The sequence below is a fragment of the Stegostoma tigrinum genome, chromosome 39, assembly GCF_030684315.1.
Source record: "Stegostoma tigrinum isolate sSteTig4 chromosome 39, sSteTig4.hap1, whole genome shotgun sequence".
In the NCBI taxonomy this organism is placed as follows: domain Eukaryota; kingdom Metazoa; phylum Chordata; class Chondrichthyes; order Orectolobiformes; family Stegostomatidae; genus Stegostoma; species Stegostoma tigrinum.
This window is the reverse complement of record NC_081392.1, coordinates 13,385,425-13,402,201: the sequence shown is the minus strand read 5'-3', so window position 1 is coordinate 13,402,201 and position 16,777 is coordinate 13,385,425. Positions and strand designations below refer to the sequence as shown.

General features: G+C 47.5%; 1 protein-coding gene across 1 annotated transcript in view; it reads left to right on the top strand.

Moving 5' to 3' along the window:
* Positions 1–16,777, top strand: part of LOC125447693 (myotonin-protein kinase) — a 48,758-nt gene that overhangs the window by 18,956 nt on the left and 13,025 nt on the right. Inside the window, exons 6-12 of the mRNA XM_048522310.2 lie at positions 3,129–3,222; positions 4,216–4,416; positions 8,917–9,237; positions 12,181–12,260; positions 13,254–13,335; positions 14,675–14,823; positions 16,351–16,448. Of these exons, the coding sequence (XP_048378267.1) occupies positions 3,129–3,222; positions 4,216–4,416; positions 8,917–9,237; positions 12,181–12,260; positions 13,254–13,335; positions 14,675–14,823; positions 16,351–16,448 (1,025 nt within the window). The remainder of the gene's footprint in view (positions 1–3,128; positions 3,223–4,215; positions 4,417–8,916; positions 9,238–12,180; positions 12,261–13,253; positions 13,336–14,674; positions 14,824–16,350; positions 16,449–16,777) is intronic.

Below are 16,777 nucleotides of genomic sequence, written 5' to 3'. Positions count from 1 at the left end.
CTCCCACCTTAAACCTATGCCCCTCTAGTTTTGGACTCCCCCACCCTGGGGAAAAGACCTTGACTATTCACCCTATCCATGCCCCTCATGATTTTATAAACCTCTATAAGGTCACCCCTCAGCTTCTGTTGCTCCAGGGAAAATAGCCCCAGCCTATTCAGCCTCTCCCTGTAGCTTAAACCCTCCAGCCCTGGCAACATGCTCATAAATATTTTCTGAGCCCTTTCAACATCCCTCCTATAGCAGGGAGACCAGAACTGAACGCAGTTTTCCAAAGGTGTCCTCACCGATGTCCTGTACAGCTGCAACACGGCTTCCCAACTCTGACACTCAAAGCACTGACCAATAAAGGCAAGTGCATCAAACACCTTCTTCGGTATGAAATATATCATGTGGACAGCCTTAACTTGCATTTTCATAGCACCTTATCCCACCTCATGCCAAGGATAAGTACCTTCTTTCTTTTTTGAAGAGCTGTCACGAAACTGGAAACATTGCTGTATATTTGTGCAAAGCAAGATTCCAGAGCCAGCTGTCTTAAAGTGATTTTTTTTGTTGACGTTGGAATAAATGTTGAGGGGTCTTGTGTTAAGGTGGTAGTGTTCCTACCTCGGGGTCTGGAGATCCAGTTTCAAGTCTCACTTGCCGCAGAGGTGTGCAATAACTTTTCTGACCCGGAAAATATTTGGGTAAATGTGGGCTTAGAGAAACTCTGGCCTTGTCCTCATTGAGCATAGTGGCTACAGGGATCTCCTCTGTTGGCTCCCCATCTCAAGAAGGTAGATTGAAATCCCCACCTTTGTGTTTCCTTCGAAAGGCTGCCGTCTCCGACAATGCAATACTCTCTCTGGTCTTTCTGTCTTTACCCCAGGCAGGGACTAATACCACCCCCTACCCCCTGGGGACAGGTGAAGGCAAGAGATGATTGATCTATGTGAAGGCTGCAGAGAGAGAAAGAGAGACAGAGGCAGAGAGAAAGAGAGTGAGAGAGAGAGAGAGAATGAGAGAGAGAGAGAAAGAGAGAGACAGGAAGAGAGAGTGAGAGTGAGAGAATGAGAAAGAGAGAAAGAGAAAGAGGGAAAGAGACAGTGAGGGAGCAGGAATGGGAGCCGCAAGGTCAAAGTTGGTGACTTATGGGCAGGTAAAACTCAAGAAGAACTCAGAGGCAATACTGAGATTTATGCAAAAAAAAAATTGTTCACAGGTAATGGGCTCAGAATTTATTGCCTAATTGCCCAGAGGGCAGTTAAGAACCAATGACGTTGCTGTGGGTCTGGAGTCATATGTAGAGAAAGCAAGAACGGGGGACTGAGTTGGATGGTCAGCCGTGACCCTATTGAATGGTGGAGCAGGCTTGAAGGGCCGAATGGCCTACACCTGCACCTATCTTCTATGTTTCTACCGGTGGACCATTTCACCATTATGACATGCAAGAAATGGAGGGATGTGGACCAAGGGCAGGCAGAAGGGATTGGCTCAATTTGGTGTCATGTTTGGCGCGACATCGTAGGCCGAAGGGCCTGTTTCTGTGTTGTACTGTGCTATGGCTCCACAGTCAAAGGAGAGGGGCAGAGCAAGATATGCATGGGCCCCTCTGTGGGGGCAGTGAGTGGACACCTGACGGTTATCAACCAAACAGAATTCCGTTCAATAAACCATTAACTCCCTTGAAATAACTCCAAAAAGGTCAGTATCCCATCACCCTTTATTTACAAACGTGAAGAGTCCTTGACACTGATCCAGCTCCCTCAGAGCCAGCTCTCAGTGTGAATACAACCCCTGACACTCCTGTTCATATCTGTCAGCCAGGGCTCCCTGACTGGGCCAGATTAACAGCCCCAATCAGGGAACTCACATTCTACGGGGTCCCCCTGGCTGACCTTGTTACAAGGATGACACCCCTATGTAGGCCAGGCTGGGTAAAGATGGTGGATTTCCTTTCCTAAACGACCTTAGTGAACCAGATGGGCTTTTACAATAATGGGCAATGGGGTAAGAGGTTACCAGGTGGAATATGCAGGAATGTGGAGTTGAGATCAACTGTGACCATATGGAATAGGGAAGCAGGCTCGAAGGGCTGAGTGGATCTCTTATTCCGATCTTACATTGTTGCCAATAGACTAGCTTTGAATTCCAGAGATTGTTTTGGTTACTGAATTCAAATTTTGCCATCTGCCGTGGTGGGATTTGATCCCACATCCCCCAGGCTTTAGAGATACCTGAGATAATATGGTGTGGAGCTGGATGAACACAGCAGCCAAGCAGCATCATAGGAGCAGGAAACCTGACGTTTTGGGCCTAGGCCTAGGCCAGTGATGAAGGGTCTAGGCCCGAAACGTCAGCTTTCCTGCTCCTCTGATGCTGCTTGGCTGCTGTGTTCATCCAGCTCTGCACCTTGTTATTTCAGATCCCCCAAGCTTTAGTCTGGGTGTTTCATATTGCTAGTACAGTGACCATAGACAGGACAGTCCCAGGTTCCATCCCACGGTCGAACATCTCTTCCTGTCTCACCTTGCCAATGGAGATCGGGAACCTGGGTGAGGCACAGTCTCTCAACACAACAATCAATAGCGTAGCACAGTGGCTCAGTGAGGGTTCACTAACGTGCGGTTCCAGTGGCTTCGACAAGGTTCGATCTTAATTTCAGGAAGATGAGTTTTCATCATCATGGAAACCTTACAGTGTGGAAACAGGCCCTTCAGCCCAACAAGTCCTCAGATATAACCCCATATAACCCACCTGATCTACACAGACCTGAACACTGCAGGGTAATTTAGGACAGCCAATACTCCCTAACCTGCACATCTTTAGACTGTGGGAGGAGCACCCAGAACAAACCCGCACAGACACAGGGAGAATGTGCAAACTCCACAGAGAGAGAGTCGCCCCGAGGGTGGAACCGAACCTGGGTCCCCCGTGCTGTGAGGCAGCAGCGCTAACCAGTGAGCCACCGTGCCATCCCAGTCGGGTTTCGGGATTTAACCCAGAAACACAGGGAAAGAAATTAAAACGCTGAAAGATAGGCACCACAAAAATCTCATTTTGTCAAGCTCCGAGCACACATGGGAAGGAAAAAGCTGTTTGGTTTCAAAACTCTGGTTGTCACGTGATCTGTAATGTCTTCTCAGAGATGTGAAGCCAGATAATATCCTTATGGATGAGAATGGTCACATCAAGCTGGCAGACTTTGGCTCTTGTCTCCGAATGGGAATTAACGGCCAGGTAAGTACAGACGCCACATTTCCTTAAACTGTTCATCGGCGCAGCCGAGCTGGGCTGAGCCTTAAAGAACAAATTAGCCTGACATCACTGCAGGCTCCTCGGTTAGCATGCAGGCATGAGCAAGTAATTAAGAAAGATAGCAGAAGGTTTGTACTAATTGTGAGAGGAACTGAATCTTGAAAAAATTCATTCCCAGGATGAGGGCACTATTAACCAGGGCAGTATTTGTCACCCATCCCAGATTGAGAGCCAACCACATCGCTGCGGGCCTGGAGTCACATGTAGACCCAGACCAGGTAAGGATGACAGTTTCCTTCCCTAAAGGGCATTACTGAACCAGATTGGGCTCTTTTCTCCTGAAAATTAGCATCATTAGACTCTTAATTCCAGATTCTTATTGGATTGAAATTCCACCATCTTGCTATGACAGGATTTGAGCCAGGACATCACTTGGGGTTAGAGATAGTAGGAACTGCAGATGCTGCAGAATCTGAGATAACAAGGTGTAGAGCTGGATGAACACAGCAGGGCCAAGCAGCATCAGAGAAGCAGGAAGGCTGACGTGTTGGGGTCTCTGGATTAACAGTGACAATAAGCCACTAGGCCATCAACTCCCTAATGATGGGATTTCAATTCAATTTTTTAAAAAGTGGAATTCAGAATCTAATGGTGAGCATCGACACTCCCATAGTTTCCGCACTCCCTCAGAGTATGGCTCAGGCTAAACTCACCGACCCAACTTGGACATATATCGGTCATTTCCTTAAGGAATGCTGGGTCAAAATCCTGGAATTCCCTCCCCAACAGTGTCGTGGATGTCTCTAAACTAAATGGCCTGTAGCGGTTCAAGATGGCGGCTCACCCCTCGGAGCAGTTAGGGGGAGGGGCGGTAAATGTAAATGCCATTGATCCATCCTTAATTCCTGAATTCTCCGGGGAAATTCTGGAGGGTTGGCAATCCCACATCCCTCACCCTGTGCACTTTCCTTCCAGGTACGGTCGGCCATTGCTGTGGGTACGCCTGACTACATCGCCCCGGAGATCCTGCAGTCCGTGGAAGACCCTTCAGTGATGTACGGCCCAGAGTGTGACTGGTGGTCGCTCGGCATCTGCTCCTATGAGATGCTTTTTGGGCAGACCCCCTTCTACGCTGACTCCCTGACTGAAACCTACGGGAAGATTCTCAACCACAGGGTGAGCAACAAGGGTGAGACTGTGGAGTAACAGGGCACACCCCCATGCTTTGGCGATGGGCCAAAGTCCTGGTAACAAAACAATTGGGTTAGAGACACGGTGGGTTTTTGGTTGGTGCAAACTCTCTGGGCCTTTCAAAGTCACAGAAACAGACCCTTTGGTCCAACCAGTCCATAGCCCCAAACTAGTCCCACCTGCCCGGCTCATCTCCCTCCAAACCTTTCCTATTCATGTACTTATCCAAATGTCTTTTACACATTGTAACTGTACCCACACCCACCACCCCATCAGGAAGTTCATTCCACATGCCAACCACCTCTGTGTTAAAAAATTCTCCCCCCATGATTTTTAAAAAATCTTTCTCCTCTCACCTTTAAATCGGGCCCTAAAGTCTTGAAATCCTCCATCCCAGGGAGAAGACAAATCACCATCAACTCTATCTATATCTCTCATCATTTTATAAACTTCAATCAGGTCACTTCTCAACCTCCTGTGCTCCAGTGATGAAAACGCCAGCCTATTCAGCTGTTCCTTATAGCTCAAACCCTCCATACCTGGCAACATCCTGGTAAATCTCCCCTGAAACCTCCCCAGTTTGATAATATCCTTCTTACAACCGGGAGACCAGAACTGGGCACAGTGCTCCAGAAGCGGCCTCACCAGCGTCCTGTACAACCTCAACATGACGTCCCAGCTCCTACACTCAGGGGACTGAGCAATGACGGCAAGTGTGACAAACACATTTTTAACCGCCCTGCCCATTGTGTGATGCAAACTTTAAAGAATTTATATCGCTGTACCCTGAGGTCCCTTTGTTCTACAACATGACCCGAGGACCTTCCATTGATTGTACAAGCCCTACCCTTGTTTGTTGCACCAAAATGCAACACCTTGCACTTATTCAGATTGAACTCCTTCAGTCATTTTACAGCCCATTGACCCATTTGATGAAGATCCCTTTATAGCCTTAGAAAGGGAAGGCAATGGTCTAGTGGTATTATCGCTGAACGATTTACCTAGTAACCCAAATAATGCTCTGGGGACCCAGGTTCAAATCAAAATGGGGAAATTTGAATTCAACAAATATTTAGAATTAAGAATCTAACGATGACCATTGTTGACTTTTCGGGGAAAAGCCCATCTGGTTCACTAATGTCCCTTAGGGAAGGAAACTGCCATCCTTACCTGGTCTGGCCGACATGTGATGCCAGACCCATAGCAATGCAATTGACTCTTAACCGCCCTGTGGGGCAAATCGGGTTGGGCAATAAATGCTGCCCTGGCCAGAGATGCCCTCATCCCATGAATAAATGAATGAGCAAGGAAAAAGCTTCCTCACTGCCTACTATACCACCAATTTTTGGTTCCATCTGCAAACTTACTAACCAAGCCTTCTATATTCTCATCCAAATCATTGATATAAATGACAAGTGAAAGAGGACCCAGAGCCGATCTCTTTAGAATACCACTGGTCACAGGCCTCCAGGCAGAAAAATACCCATCCAACATTACTCTGTCTCCTGCCGTTAAGCCAATTACGTATCCAATTGGAAAGCTCACCCTGAATCCCATGTGACCGAACCTTACTAATTAGTCCACCCTGCGGAATCTTGTCAAAGGCTTTACTAAGATCCAAATAAACAATGTCTCCAGCTCTGGCATCATCAATCCTTTTGGTAATTTCTTCAAAAAACTCAACCAAGTTGGTGAGACATGATTTTCCTCACACAAAACCACGCTGACTATCCCCAATCAATTCTCTAAATCCTAGCTTTTATAATTACTTCTAACAATTTAGTCACGGCTAAAATGACATTCACAGGTCTATAGTTCACTGGTTTCTCCTTACAACCTCTCTTAAACAAAGATACCACATTAGCCACCCTCCAGCCATCAGGCACCTCACCCATAGTTATACTTGATGCAAATGTTTCTGCAAAGGGACCTTGTAATTTACTCCCTTGCCATGATGTTCTGGGATACATTAGATCAGATTTATCCACCTTTACATTCTCCAAAACACCCCAAACATCCTCTTCTGCAATGAGAACTGTTTTTAAAACATCAAAGTTTATTTCTCTGCACTCTCTAGACTCTATATCTTTCTCCACGGTAAAAACCAAAGTGAAATTTTCATTTAGAGACAGTAAGAACTGCTGATGCTGGAGTCAGAGATCACACATTGTGGAACTGGAGGAACACAGCAGGACAGGCAGCATCAGAGGAGCAAGAAAGCTGACGTTTTGGTTCAGAACCCTTCTTCAGAAAATATTCATTGAGAAACATGAATTTAGTATCTCTCCCATCTCCTTGTGTTCACCACAAAGATGACCTGGCTTGATCCTTAAGAAGCCCTACCCCTCTCTCATTACCCTCTTGTTGTTAATGTATTTGTAGAATCTCTTTGGATTATCCTTAACTTTATCTGCCAATGTTATCTGATACGCCCTCTTTGCCTTCCTAATTGCTCTCTTAAGAATGCCCCTACACTCTTCATATTGATTAAGAGATCCAATTGAACCAAGTTGTCTACATCTAAAAAAATTATCCCTTATTCTTGAATAGAACCTCAATATCTTTATTCTTCCATTGTTCCTTAATGTTACCAGCCCTACCCTTCACTGTTTCTGACAGGACAGCACAGTGGCTCAGTGGTTCACTGCTGCCTCACAGCACCAGGGTTCGATCCCACCCTCGGGGATCTGTCTGTGTGGAGTTTGCACATTCTCCCTGTTTCTGTGTGGATTTGCTCCAGTGCTCCGGTTTCCTCCCACAGCCCAAAGATGTGCAGGTTAGGGTGGATTGGCCGTGCTAAATTGTCCAGAGTGACCAGGGATGTGTAGATTAGGTGGATGATAGGGCAATGGGTCTGGGTGGATGCTCTGATGGTCAGTGTGGACCTGTTGGGCTGAAGGGCCTGTTTCCACACTGTAGGGGTTCTCTGAATCTATCTCAGAGAAGAGGAGAGAGATGGCACTATCATAAGCAAGGTCATGCTGGACTCAAAATGTTGACTGTTTTCTCTCTCTCTTCACAGCCAGACCTGCTGAGTTTCTCCAGCACTTTCTGTGTTTGATTCAGGTCAGCAGTATCTTAATTTTACAAGAGATGAGAGAAGGCATGAAGAGTGTGTTATAACTGAGAATCTTATATTCGAGAAATCGGGGAGGAGGTGGGTTTGGTGCTGGTGATGGTAGCTCAGTTGGTTGGATAGCTTGGTGAGTGATGCCCAACAGCCTAGCTCCTGCCCTAAATCATAAACTGCCTACAGTATGGAAACAGGCCATTTGGCCCATCAAGTCCACACTGACCCTCCAAGAGCATCCTACACAGACTCACCCATCCCTGCATTTCCCACGGCTAGTCCACCTAACCTGCACGCTATTGGATGATCTAACATGGCCAATCCACGCAATATGCACATCTTTGGACTGTGGGAGGAAACCAGAGCACCCAGAGGGAACCCACCCAGACACAGGGAGAATGTGCAAACTCCACACAAACAGTCACCCGAGGGTGAGATCATACTGGGTCCCTGACGCTGTGAGGCTGCAGTGCTAACCACTGAGCCACTCTGTCAGCTTTAAGCTGTTTGCATCTGCCTGTGATTTGGGGTTTGGTGATGTTTAGCTATGTTTCCATAGCCGTAGAATTGGTGTGCGACTGCCGGGACACTGCCCAGGAGGTGAAATTATGAGGAGCAGGAAATTCTGCCTCCACTTTGTTTTGAACAATCCTGTCGGGTACTTGGTAAAGTTCATGAGATGGGGAAGAGGTTTGGTGACCGACCCTCAAAAGCCATAATCTTTCTCAGTCCCTGACTTTCTGTGGGAGGAGCTGGTAGGAATATGTCGCGTAAGGTGTTAGTGACAACAGATTGTGAGAAAGCTTAAGAACATAGAACTGTACAGCACAATGTGTGCCGAACTTTTACCCTAATCCTAAGGTCTGTCTAACCTCCACCCCTACCTTATACTATCATCCATATGCCTATCTAATAGCCGCTTAAATGCCCCTATGAGGTTGATTCCACTGCCCTCTCCGGCAATGCATTCCACACTCGGACCACTCTCTGAGTAAAGAACCTACCTCTGACGTCTCCCCTATATCTACCTCCACTCACTTTAAAACTATGCCCCCTCATAATAGCTACCTCCACCCTCGGAAAAAGTCTCTGGCTGTCCACTCTATCTATTCCTCTGATCATTTTGTACACCTCTATCAAGTTACCTCTCATCCTTCATCGTTCTAGAACTTGTAAGACCTTCCCTCCATTCCAGGCATTCCAATCTCATCTTGCACCTTTTCCAATGCTTCCACGCCTTCCCTGTAGGGTATCTCCGGGACCTGGATGAACTGGAGTTGACGAACCAGATGTTCAGGACTTCAATAATTCATGCCAGTTACCACTGAATGCAAAAACTGGTGATTAACTCTCTCCCCTCCCCACGTTCCTCAGGCTTCAATAACCTCCATATTTTCTTCCCAAAATGCCCTCAGGACTGTCTTCAGTTCCCGGACTCCGTTCCTGAAGTGTCTGATGAGGCGAGGGCCTTTATCCAGGGTCTGGTTTGCAGTAGGGAGGAGAGGTTGGGACAGAATGGAGTCGGGGACCTAAAGGGGCACGCGTTCTTCAGGGGCATTGATTGGGACTTCATCGATCGGACTGAGCCCCCTTTCATTCCAACAATCACCAGTTGCACGGACACCTCGAATTTTGACGTGGAAGATGAGAATTTCAGCAGTCCGGTCCTTTCTCAGGCATGTTTTATTCTCTTCCTTATCTTTGTTTTCGTTGATGGTTTCATGCTCAGGGGACAGGTGTGCAGTCAACAGACAGAAATGGCACTGAGGTTTTTTTAAACATATCTTCCATTGAGGCACACATCAGGACCCATGCAAGAATGCCAAATTTCAATCGATCCCAACAATATGGCCACTGATGTTCTGCAAGGATCAGTGCTGGGAGCCAACACAGTGTGGAGCTGGAGGAACACAGCAGTATCAGGGACCGTCAGGGGAGAGGTCATTTCGGGTCAGGACCCTTCTTCAGGACTCTCAGTACTGGCAGCTCAGTTTGTTTGGATGTAAGTGGTTTGGATGAAAGTGTAGGTGGACGAATAAGTAAATGTTCAGATGATGCAGATCGGTGGAGTCGTGGATAGTGAGGAAGGTTGTCAAAGGATGCAGCAGGATGTGGATCAGTTGAAAAGTTGGGCAGAGAAATGGCAGACAAGGTTTAATCCAGACCAGCGTGAGCTTGCGAAGACCAAATGCAACAGGAAAGTGTACAGTAAATGGCAGGGCCCCTAGGAACATTGATATACAGAGGGATCTTGGGGACCAAGTCCGTAGCTCCCTGAAGATGGATAAGGTGGTCAGCATTCAGCATACTTGCCTTCATCAGACAGGGACATTGAGTATAAATGTTGGTAAGTTATGTTGCAGCTGTACAAGAGTTTAGTTAGGACACATTTGGAGTATTGTGTGCAGCTCTGCGTACCACGCTGTAGGAAGGGTGTGGATGCTTTGGACAGGGTGCAAAAGCGATTTAGCAGGATGTTGCCTGGATTGGAGTGCATTAGCGATCAGGAGGGGTTGGACAAACTTGGATTGTTTTCGTTAGAGCATCAGAGGCTAAGGGGCGACCTGTTAGAAGTCTGTAAAATTATGAGAGGCACGGACAGGATGGATAGTCAGAGTCCTTTTCCCCAGGGTGGAAATGTCAAATGCTAGGGAGGGGCAGAGGTTTAAGGGGAGACGGGGAAAGTTTAAAAGAGATGTACGAGGCAAGTTTTTTACACAGAGGGTGGTAGGTGCCTGGAATGTGCTGCCAGGGGAGGTGGTAGAAGCAGATAGGATAGCAATGTTTAAGAGGCATTTAGACAGAGACACAAACAGGGAGCGAATAGCGGGATAAGGATGATTTCCAAACAGATGGGATTAGTTTAGAATGGCATCATGGCCAGCACAGGAATGGTGGGCCGAAGGGCTTGTTCCTGTGCTGTACGGTTCTATGTTCCAAAATGCATTACAGGACAAAAGGGTGCTGATTGAATCATAGTATCTCCACAATGCAGAAACAGACCATTTGGCCCATACTCCAACCATCTGAAGAGCATCCCAAACAGACTCAGGCCCCCACCCCATCCCCACAGTTGTGCATTTCCCATGGCCAATCCACCTTAACCTGCACATCTTTGGACTGCAGGAGGAAACCCACGCAGACACAGGGACAACGGACAAACTCCACATAGACAGTTGCCTCAGAGTGGAATCGAACCTGGGTCCCACGTGCTATGAAGCAGCAGGGCTAACCACTGAGCCCCCATGCTGCCCCATTGGTTGGCTAGAAGGTCCTAGGCCTGAAACGTCAGCGTTCGTGCTCCTCTGATGCTGCTTGACCTGCTGTGTTCAGCCAGCTCTACACCATATTATCTAAGATTCTCCAGCATCTGCAGTTCCTACTATCTCTGAAACAACTACCCCACCGCCCCAAACCCCTGGAGCCTGCTGTGTCCCTCGGTAAGATCATGGCCGGTTTGCTTGCGTTTCAAATCCAACATTCCCATCTCCCGCCGGTGACCCTGATTCCGAGGACCTATGTTGTTTAAAGTTTCTCCAGTGCTAGAATAGGCAGTCCAGCGATGCCTCATGAGGCCGATCCTGGGTAGTGAGGGATTTTGCCATGGGCAAAGGTTGAGTAGGTTGGGCCCATGTTTATTCCAGTGGTGGAGAATCACGGGAGATCCTATTGAAAGATCGAACATCCTTTCGGGGACTGGACAGAGACGTGCAAAGGTGATTGCCCCTTATGGGTAAGAGAACGCCTTTGAAATGTGGAACTCAGTACTGTAATACAAGGAATAATGTGGAGGAGATAGAATATCGTGGTCATATCTCTGGGCTAGTTTGTTCAGGATAACCTTCTGGGATCAAATCCCACCAGAGTAACTGATAAAAATTAATAAAATTTGGAACTGAGAGCTAATCTCAATAACGGTGACTGTGCATCTTGTTTACTGTCATGAACACACAGCCTGGGGGCGGACGGTGGCTCAGTGGTTAGCACTGCTAGCACAAGGGACCCAGGTTCGATTCCTCCCTCTGTCTGCGTGGAGTTTGCACATTCTCCCTGTGCCTGTGTGGGATTCCTTCAGTTTCCTCCCACAGTCTAAAGGTGTTACTAGTTCTCATAGATGCCATCCAGATGCATCACAGCATGATACAGCAACAGCTCTGCCCAGGGATCACAAGAAATTACAGAGAGTTATGAACAGAGCCCAGACCATCCGACACAACAGCCTCCCATCCACTGACTCCATCCTCACTTTCCACTGCCTTGGGAAGGTTGCCAACATCATCAAAGACCCCTCCCTCCCCAGTTATACTCTCCACCACCTCCTCCATTGGGCAGAAGATACGAAAGTTTGAAAATGTGTACCGACAAATTCAAGATAACAAGGTGTGGAGCTGGATGAACACAGCAGGCCAAGCAGCACCAAAGGAGCGGGGAAGCTGATGTTTTGGGCCTGGGCCCTTCTACAGCTTCTTCCCTGCTGTTATCAGGGAATGGGCCTCCATGCTCTTTCTGTGCACCTTCTCTGTAGCTGTAACACTACATACTGCATTCTGTTCTCTTGCCCTGATGTAGGGTATAATTTGTCTAGTTAGTACACAAAACAAAACTTTTCATTGTATCTCGGTGCATGTGACAGTAATGGATTGTATCAAATCAAAACCTCTTGACTCATTTTCCACCAGGGACCTTCAGAGCCAATGCCCTGTGGTGTCTTTCCTGGAACTCACCTTCCATTCGCAGGATTTGCATTTTCCACAATCAGGTAAGAGATACCCAGGTAGGAATTCCAACTTGTATTTTGGGGGCAGGAATTGAGGAAATGATGTGGAAATAAAAACCTCAGAGGATTCGGCAGCATCCCTCTACATAAAGAGACAGAGAAAGATTTACAGTTTGCCCCACTTCATTTCACCTGTGCTCTCAGGTCCACAGCGTGAGGCTTCAAATCCCTCCCAAATTCAGCAGATTGGGATTAAGAATCTGGAATCGGTGTCACTGTAAAATTGGCTTTGGATTTTAACACCCCAGTTTAAGGCAGAGTTTCGCTGTGTCGATGCTTATTCTTACCAGTGGGATCTTGCTGTGCCAGCAGCAGACAGCCATGGTTTAAGGCTCACCATCCACCAGGGAAAGGGAGTAAACTGTAAGATCCCATAAGGAGCAGGGATACGGTCAGTCAGCTGTCCAACCAGGAAGTTAAATGTAGGCTCGCACACAGAAGAGCATCCTCAGGGATCTTATACTTCCCTGTGATGGGTGGATCTGCAGTGATGGGAATCACTGACCAAGATAATAAAGTGTGAAGCTGGATGAACACAGCAGGCCCAGCAGCATCTCAGGAGCACAAAAGCTGATGTTTCGGGCCTTGACCCTTCATCAGAGAGGAGTCCATGCCCGAAACGTCAGCTTTTGTGCTCCTGAGATGCTGCTGGGCCTGCTGTGTTCATTCAGCCTCACATTTTATTATCTTGGATTCTCCAGCATCTGCAGTTCCCATTATCATGGAATCACTGACCATTCAGCATGACACTGGGCCATGAATCCTGGCTTACTTCCCCACTCAGATCCTGGAGCAGGGCTTGAACCCGGCACCTTAGGCACTGAGCAAGTGCCGCACTCCGCAGTGAGCCTCAACAGCCACCTCATTGCTACCACCCTCCTGGGTACTGGGAGAGCCAGGCCAACTGCACTTCTCCACCGCTCCATCGGGAATGTGGTGCAAACTTCAGAATAACGTGGATTTCCCTCTTCCCAGACAGGGCGACTGCAGAGATGCTGCGGGAGTGACGGGCTGTACAGTCAATCCCAACCAACTGGACTCCAGCATGCATGTCAGGGTAGGAGTACTCACTCTGCCATATTCCTGCCTGGCTCAGCAGGCCTGATCCCTGCTGGAGTGCGGGCACACCCGTGTGTGTGTGTGTGTGTGTGTGTGTGTGTGTGTGTGTGTGTGTGTGTGTGTGTGTGTGTGTGTGTGTGTGTGTGTGTGAGCATGTGTGTGTGCACGCACATGTAAGCACGTGTGTGTCTGTTTGTGTGTGTGTGTCTATGTGTGAATGCGTGTGTGTGAGCGCGTGTGTGTGTCTGTGTGTGTGTTTGTGTGTGTGAATGTGTGCGCGCGTGTGTGAATGTGTGCGCATGTGTGTGAATGTGTGTGTGCGTGTGTTTGTGTGTGTGTGCATGTGTTTGTGTGTGTGAATGTGTGCGCGTGTGTGTTTGTGTGTGTGAATGTGTGCGCGTGTGTGTTTGTGTGTGTGAATGTGTTTGTGTGTGTGAATGTGTGCGTGTGTGTGTTTGTGTGTGTGAATGTGTGCGTGTGTGTGTTTGTGTGTGTGTGCCTGTGAGTGTGAGTTACTCAGGAGAAATGCCTTTACCCAGAGGGTGGGGAGCCTGTGGAATTCTCTGCCACAAATAATGGTTGAGGACAAAATATTGAATATTTCCCCGAAGGAGGTAGATATTGTTCTCGGGGCTGAAGTGATCAAAGGGAGAAATCAGAAACAGGGATTGGGTTGGACTTTCTCTGATCAAGAGTAGATGGGATGGCCCCCTGCCCTGGTTTTTAAAAACACTGAGGATTTTTATTCGGATGGAATGTTTGCAGTTGCCGGAATGAGTCCTGCAGTGAGCTGACCGTGTGTCAGGCTTAGGAAGAGAGGCTGGAGGAAATTCATCTCCCCTTCCCCTCTCCCCCATTCCCACCTCTTTCACAACTTAACTGGAAAGCGCAGTCTTTTGCAGTGGGGCCCAAAAAAGCTGACGGTATTCATTCGTTACAAATTTGGATTGGAAGTAGGCGATTTGGCCCTCATCCTGCTCTGCTATTCAGTACAGTCATAGAAGTTTACAGCATGGAAGCAGGCCCTTCGGCCCAACTTGTCAACACTGCCCAGTTTTCACAACTGATCGAGTCCCACTTGCCTGCGTTTGGTCCATTTCCTAGTCATTGGCAGTGTAGCACAGCGGGGAGACAGTGCCTTTAAATTACAACTTTTCTGACTTCAGAATTTGCAGAGAGAGAGAGGCAGAATCGTAGAATTTTACAGTAGAGAAAGAGGCCTCCTGGCTCATTTTGGCCGTCCTCGCGAGTGTGAGCAGTAGGTGGGAGGCGCAGGGAGTGAGCTTTCTGGGGTTTGCGGATGGCCGCAGCTAAAGCCGCTCCCCTTGTGCCTCCAGGATCTGCTTCAGCAGTTACCTGACATCTCCACCCTGGATCTGTCAATCCTGTTCACGCTGCAGTCAGCGCTGGAGGACGTACTGAAGGGCAGAGAGATTCTTGACCGTGAACTTCTGGAAATGAAGACCGTAAACGTGAACAGCGAAAGGTAGGACACCAGTATCCATTGTCCCTGGTTTGTCACACCCGCTTCAATATACTCAGTGACTTTACATGCCCTTCATTTACAATATTACATTAATGGCGAGCTCTCATCTTACAGTAAATACAGTAATTCTGTACGCTCTGTATAATTATTTAAAGGAACTCCATTTCCTCTCCCATTATGGCATTACGATATGCATTTTGGTCCTTTTCATTTAGTATAGGGCGTGCCCCAAGTACAATAAACTAGTACATTCTGTCCACCAAGTACACTTCAGCAAATACACTCACCATTCTGCTTCCTGGAACAGCAGGGCTGACATGTGGAGAGAGACTGATTGGTTACGACTATACTCCCTGGAGTTTAGAAAAATGAGGGGGGAATCGCAGAAACCTATAAAATTCCAGCAGGGCCAGACAGGGTAAAGACACCCAGAGAGTGGGAAGCCTGTGGGATTCTCTGTCACAGAATGCAGTTGAGGCCTAAACATTGAATGTTTTCAAGGAGGTAAATATAGTTCTTAGAGCTAAGGGGATCAAAGGGTATTGGGGGGAGGGGAGAGCAGGAACACGGGGACTGAGCTGGATGATCAGCCGTGACCCTATCAAAAGGAGGAGCAGGCTGAAAGGCCTGAATGGCCTCATCCTGCTCTTATTTTCTGCGTTTCTATATTATGTGGAGGTGTTCGATGAAATTGCATCTATTCACCCCTCCCATTACAGTTTATATTCTCTACATAGCTGCTAATTGATGTGCTCCCCCTGGATAAGCAGTAATGTTGCCGACCTGGTGACTGAGAAGCCCAGGTTAGTATCACGTGAGATATAGTTTCAATCTCACGAAGGGAACTGTTGGAAATTTAACATTTATTTTCAAAAAAATTTGTAGAGTTTAAAGCTTGACCCATATCATCGATTGCCATAATAGCCCCAGCTGGCCCCCTCCGGGGAAGGAAATCTGCCACCCTTACCCAGTCTGGCCTACATGTGACTCCATTTCCTCTCCCATTATGGCATTACGATATGCATTTTGGTCCTTTTCATTTAGTATAGGGCGTGCCCCAAGTACAATAAACTAGTACATTCTGTCCACCAAGTACACTTCAGCAAATACACTCACAGCAATGGACCTGACTCTTAGCAGCTCTCTCAGCAATTGTGAAGCAAATGATATATGTGAGGGTAATTAGGAACAGCAATAAACATTAGTGCTAACAGCTCTACAAACGTCCCCTTCCAGTTTCTACACAAAGTCAGTCCTCGTGCTCTCTCTCTCCCTTTCTGTCTCTCTCTCTCTCTCTCTTCATCTCGCCTTTCTCTCTCCCTCCCTCCCTCTCTCTCCATCTCTCTGTTTTCTCTCTCTCTCCCTCTCTCTCTCTCTCCATCTTTCTCTCCCTCTCTCACTCTCTCTCTCTCCATCTCTCTTTTCTCTCTCTCACTCTCTCTCTCTGAATCGCTCTGTTGCTGTATTTGATGGTTCTCCATCCCTCACTTCCTCTCAAACTTTCAAACTAGTTCTCTCACTCTCTAGGTTACTGACCGAAGCAAATACCAGAAACACAAGGTTGGAAGAAGAGTTAGAGAACACGATGAGGGAACTGGAAGAAGTGAAATGCAGATTAAACCATGGTGAGATTTTAGAAAATTGTTTTCAGAAAGAACTCCTTTGGGAAGGAACTCAAACTGTTGCCTGCTCCAGTTCTCCCCACTGGCCATTGCTGTCTACAGCAAACTCTAAATCTTGTGTTTGTGTTTTTTGATGCTGTGCTCTGCTCTGTTAACAGAGTTATAGGGTCATACAGCACAGGAACAGGCCCTTCGGTCCAGCCAATCCATGCCAACCCTCTGTTTGCTCTCTGTGTCTCTGCCTGCTCTCTATAATTTCTCATTTCCAGCTCCCCTGTATGTCTTTCTCTCCCTGCTCTCCATGTTCAAACTCTTCCTCTTTCTCTCTTTCT